The following is a 5,368-nucleotide window of genomic DNA, read 5'->3' on the forward strand; positions in this document are numbered from 1 at the left end:
CTGCGTGCGGCAGCTGCATTCCACGGTCCCGGCTGGTTAGAGGAGACCGTGGCTGCACTGACTAGACTCCCGGGGGCCGACTCATCGCCACGTCAGGCCCGGCGCCCGAGGTCAGTTGCGCAGGGGGACAGGGTCCCCTCCCCCGGCCCCCTCCCTATTGATAGTCCTGTGGCGGCGGGGGGGGACTTGGCAACACCCTCTCCTGCTCGGATGAGGCAGAGAGCGGCGTTGGGGGCGACGGTGGCTCGGGCCGGGTCTCCCCGTCGTTCCCGACGGTCCCGCCCTCCAGAACTCCTCAGCCCTGAGGTGGTCCCGCGGACACGGCGTTGCAGGGGGAGCCCTACAAAGGACGCTGCAGGCCAGGCAGCTGGGAGGGCCGCCTCTTCCCAGGCCCTGCGTCCTGGCAGGAATCCCCAGCCGCGACGAAGTCCGGTGGTAACCAGGGAGTCGCAGGCCGGGCTCCCTGTCACCCCTCCCCCATCGGATGCAAGAATTGGGGAACAAGTTACGGCCGCCCCGCATGGTGATGTTCCGGCCAGGGGGCAGGCTTCATCGAGACCGTCGAGGAGGACGCCTAGAGCTGCAGCGGCGACGAGACAACAGGTCCGGTCGGAAGTCTGGGTCCCCGCGGTCGGGCGGCAGGTTGCCGGCCCATCTGTCAGCGCGTCGTTGTCCCCGTGTCGGAGATGTCGGTGAGATGGCCAGTCGTCTGCGAGAGAGGAACTGGAGGAAGGCGAACTGGACGATTTTCGGCGAGTTCAGGATGGTCCGGCTGACGGGAATACAGTGCCTGTGCAGCCCGGTGAGTGCATAACTCCGTCTTTGCCATATCCAGCGATTTTTATGTCGGGTGGCGGTGGGGGGGCGGCAAGCGTAGCATCGGCTGCCGGGAGCGGCGCGGTCGGGCGCGACGGCGTGGGTTTAGCAGATTTGGTGGGTTGTTTGCGGGAGCTGGTCGGGCGTCTTGATAAGGCGGCGGCGCCAGTAGTTACGGCCGTTTCCCCGGCGGTAGTTTGGGAAGGCCCCCGGGAGGTGGGATCGTTACAGTCGCGTCCCGGGTTGGTGGTGGCGGCTACGGAGGCGGTCGCGGTATCAGTACAGACCGAGGCCCAGAAAGATGGCGATAGGGTGCGGATTGATGATCGTGCTCGCGGGGAGGTGTATGTTTGCTTCGAAGGTCCGTTGGGGGCGCATTTAAAGCAGGAGGTGCGTGAGCGGATCTGGAGGGACGAATATGTCGAGATTTTTTCTCTCCTGCCGCTTGCTAAGTTCAACTTGGATAAAAGCAAGCGGGACGAGAGTAAGAAGGAGGAGGAGGAACGTCGGCGGTATAGGCTTATCCCGCAGATGTTCGTCAATTGGTCGCAGGCGTTTGCCATTTTAGCCAGCGAGAGAAGGCGCCGGAAAATTGTTCGGCGCTGTTTTGCTATTTTGATGCTATTGGGGAGGCTCATAGGGCATACGGGGGGCAGGCGTGGTTAAGATACGACGAGCAATTCCGTCAGCGAAAAGCGGTGCGGCCGGCGATTCGGTGGGACCAGAAGGATATTGCGCTCTGGTTGAGGGTTACGGCGCCGGTTAAGCAGTCCTTTCCCGGGAGCGTCGGCCAAGGAGGTCAGTACAGCCAGGCCGGTCAAGTTTCAGGGGCAAAAGTGGGATTCTGCTGGCAATTTAACGATGGCCAGTGTAAGTTTGGGGCCACGTGTAAGTTCAAGCATGTGTGTTCAGAATGTAATGGTGCATCCCACGGGGCTGCCAAATGCATGCGGAAGAAGCGTTCAGGGAACCAGTCCTCCTCGGCTAGTCAAGGGGGTGTCGCCGGTGAGGGTGGAAAGGATGGCCCCGTATTTAAATGAGTATCCGGATAGGGCGGGGGCCAAGCTCCTTTACGAAGGGTTTTGTGTTGGTTTTATTATTCCTCCGCCTCCCTATGAGGTCCCGGTTACACGGCGGAATCTTAAGTCGGCTTACTTGCACGCCGAGGTCGTGTCGGAAAAACTGTTTAAAGAGGTTTCGTTGGGTCGCATGGCAGGGCCTTTTGTTGATCCGCCCATAGAAGGTTTAGTGGTGTCCCCGTTGGGCATCGTTCCAAAGCGCGAGCCCCGGAAATTTCGTTTAATCCAGCATTTATCGTTTCCCAAGGGCGCGTCGGTAAATGATGGGATTGATCATGAGTTATGCTCCGTAGTGTATACATCATTCGACAAGGCGGTGGGGCTAGTTCGTGCTGCGGGTCCTGGCGCGCTGTTAGCAAAAATCGACATTGAGGCGGCGTTCCGGTTGTTGCCGGTTCATCCAGACAGCCAACGGTTGTTGGGTTGTTTTTGGAATGGGGCTTTTTACGTGGATAGGTGTCTTTCGATGGGGTGTTCCCATATTTCGAGGCGTTTAGTAGCTTCGTGGAATGGGTGACAAAGGGGGTAGCCGGGGTCGACTCGTTGATACATTACTTGGATGATTTCTTGTGCGTCGGCCCGGGGGGTTCGCCGGTTTGCGGTAACTTGCTTCATTCATTGCAGAAGGTGGCGAGGGATTTTGGAAACCCTTTGGCGCCTGAAAAAACGGAGGGCCCGGTATCGACCATTTGTTTTTTAGGGATCGAAATTGATTCGGTGGCAATGGAGTGTCGTCTTCCGGCGGATAAGCTAGGGTCTTTGAGGCAGGAGGTACGTCGGGCTTGTAGGTTAAAGAAAATTACGTTGCGTGATCTTCAGTCGTTGCTGGGGAAGTTGAATTTTGCTTGCCGGATTATGCCGATGGGGAGGGTCTTTAGTAGGCAGTTGGCTGCGGCGACGGCGGGGGTTCGGGCGCCACATCACTTTGTGCGGCTCAAGGAGGAGCATCAGGCTGATTGGCAAGTTTGGGATGAGTTTTTGGGCCGGTATAACGGCCGCTCGCTATGGATGGCTCCAGCGCAGGATACGAGTGATTTACACATTTTTACGGATGCGGCTGGTGCAGGTGGGTTTGGAGCCTATGGGGGTGGTCCTTGGTGTGCAGGAAACTGGCCGGCTAGCTGGGTGTCCAGTGGACTCACGCGGAATCTGGCCCTGATCGAGCTGTTCCCTATCGTGGTTGCGGCGACCATTTGGGGGGACAGGCTCAGGGATAAGAAGGTTCATTTTTACTGCGACAACATGGGGGTGGTGCTGGCCATTAATAACATTACTGCATCCTCTCCTCCGGTAGTTCAGTTGTTGCGACATTTAGTCTTGGTGTGCTTATCTTTGAACGCGTGGGTGGTGGCGGTGCATGTGCCGGGGGTACAGAATTGTATTGCTGATGCTCTTTCTCGCTCGCAGTGGGACCGATTTCGGGAATTGGCACCGGGAGCGGACCGTCTCGGTTTGGCTTGTCCGGAACATCTCTGGGATCTGGTCTCGGTCCCGTAGGGCACTTGGTGGAAAGGTCGTTGGCGCGCACAACGTGGAGTGCTTATTCTGCCTGTTGGAAGCAGTGGGAGGAGTGGTTTAGAGTGTTGGGTAACGTCAGCACGGATCGAGACAGGTTGGTGGCACTTTTGTACTGGTTGGGGGACGCCTGGGAGGCGGGGTTTTCGTTGGCAAAGGTGAATCGTTTTATTTCTGCGTTGGCTTTTGGTTTTAAGTTACAGGGCTTTCGGGATGTATCCAAAGAATTCTTAGTGGTACAGGCTTTAAAGGGTCTGCGCCGAGGTAGGGTCGAAGCGGATTGTAGAAGGCCCGTGTCGTTTTCTCTTCTCATGTCTTTGGGCGTATCGCTAGTATCTGTCTGTCATTCTTCATCCGAGGTGGAGCTGTTTCGGTTAGCATTTTCCTTAGCGTTCTTTGGGGCTCTTAGAATTGGCGAGCTGGTGTCACCTAGTACCAAGCGGGCAGGGGGGTTGAGACGGGGGGAGGTGAGCCTATATGGGGACCGGCTCGAGGTATGGTTGCGGCGGTCAAAAACTGATCAACTGGGTAAAGGCAAGCGGATAGTTTTGTTTGCCCTCCCGGGGTCAGCGATGTGTCCGGTCGCTTGCATGCGAGTTTTTAAACCACAGGCGGGGTCTCCCGAGTTGCCGTTGCTTTGTTACGAGGATGGGTCATTTTTATCCAGATTTCAGTTTGGCGCGGTGTTTAAAAAATGCCTGGCGGCGGTCGGCGTCGCGGCGGGTCCTTACTCCTCTCATTCCTTCAGGATTGGCGCAGCAACTGAGGCGGGGCGCTGGGGGTTGGATGACGATGGGGTGCGGCGCATTGGCCGTTGGGAGTCCAACAGGTTTAAGTCCTACCTGCGCCCCCATTTGTTATGAGTCATGTTGCTGGTAACAACGTTTATGTGCTGGTATTTAATTTTCTTTTCCTTTTCAGATCAGCTTCCTTGTCTTGTATGGTTGTTGGGCCACTCTTACGTGCATTGGGGGGCTTTGAGGGCGGACGTCCGCCCTGATGGTCGCCAGTTGCGCATTCCGCGGCAGGACGCGGTTTTGCATTGGCTGGGATTTAGAGGTATGTCGTGGAGCAGGGTGTTAACGGAATTCCAGACATACTCTCGGCTGGATAGGGTTCCAGAAGTCTTGGTGTTGCACGTGGGTGGGAATGATTTGGGGGTCCGCCCCTTTCGGGAGTTGGTGCGGGATATCAAACACGATATGTTGTGTTTGTGGGTTTCATATCCCGGTTTAGTGATAGTTTGGTCGGACATTGTTCCTAGGAAGCATTGGCGGCTGGCTAGGTCAGTGGAGAGGGTCAATAAGGCTCGTATTAAAGTTAATCGGGCGGTGTCCCTTTTTGTGGCCAAGAACGGGGGCGTTTGTGTGCGGCACAGGGATCTGGAGTCAGGAGTGGGGAACTACTGGAGGAGTGATGGGGTTCATTTGACCGAGGTTGGGATTGATCTGTGGAGTCTGGCAATAGCAGAAGGAATTGAAAGGGCGGTGGTGGTGTGGCGGAACTCACAGGCTTAAGGTGGTCAAGGCCTGTTTCGCTGTGGCGGGGGGAGTCCTTGAGGTCGGTCAGTACAAAATGGTGGGGGGGTTGCATCGGGGGTATGCGTCCCCCAAAAAAGGTACATGGTGGAAGGCTTCATAGGGTGTTATCCCTTTGAGGTGGACTTCTGGTTGTTGGGGCCATCTGCAGAGGTGAGCGGTGCTTCTGAGCTGGTTCACGGCTGGAGGTAATGTCTTGGTGGTGGTGCAGATGGCTAACTCGAGGTATAAAAGGAATATCTAAAAATGGCTTCAAGGACTTCCCCTGCTCGGATTAATGTTAACGTTAAATGTTATTTATGATTATGACCCATGTTGGGTCATGTGAATTATTAGGAGGAATTCTCTGGTTGGATTCCTAATTAGTTATCCGAATGTTTCGGATTTTAAATTGCATTTTACAAAATTGTGAAATTAATA

At 55.9% G+C, this 5,368-nt stretch overlaps 1 protein-coding gene across 1 annotated transcript; it reads left to right on the top strand.

Annotated features, from left to right (window-relative positions):
* Positions 1 to 2,618: 2,618 nt before the first annotated feature.
* LOC142656621 (uncharacterized) lies at positions 2,619 to 4,273 on the top strand. The gene is made up of 2 exons (XM_075831548.1): positions 2,619 to 2,666; positions 3,458 to 4,273. Exons 1-2 carry the CDS (start codon positions 2,619 to 2,621, stop codon positions 4,271 to 4,273), a joined length of 864 nt encoding a protein of 287 aa, XP_075687663.1.
* Positions 4,274 to 5,368: the final 1,095 nt, after the last annotated feature.

This window comes from Rhinoderma darwinii, chromosome 6 (genome assembly GCF_050947455.1).
Source record: "Rhinoderma darwinii isolate aRhiDar2 chromosome 6, aRhiDar2.hap1, whole genome shotgun sequence".
Taxonomy (NCBI): Eukaryota; Metazoa; Chordata; class Amphibia; order Anura; family Rhinodermatidae; genus Rhinoderma; species Rhinoderma darwinii.

Bases quoted from the DNA above. Each gene is read 5' to 3' on its own strand.
- LOC142656621 (XM_075831548.1), top strand. From the start codon at position 2,619: ATGGAGTGTCGTCTTCCGGCGGATAAGCTAGGGTCTTTGAGGCAGGAG. The intron at 2,667-3,457 runs GTACGTCGGGCT...TGTTGGAAGCAG, and splicing joins TAGGGTCTTTGAGGCAGGAG to TGGGAGGAGTGGTTTAGAGT.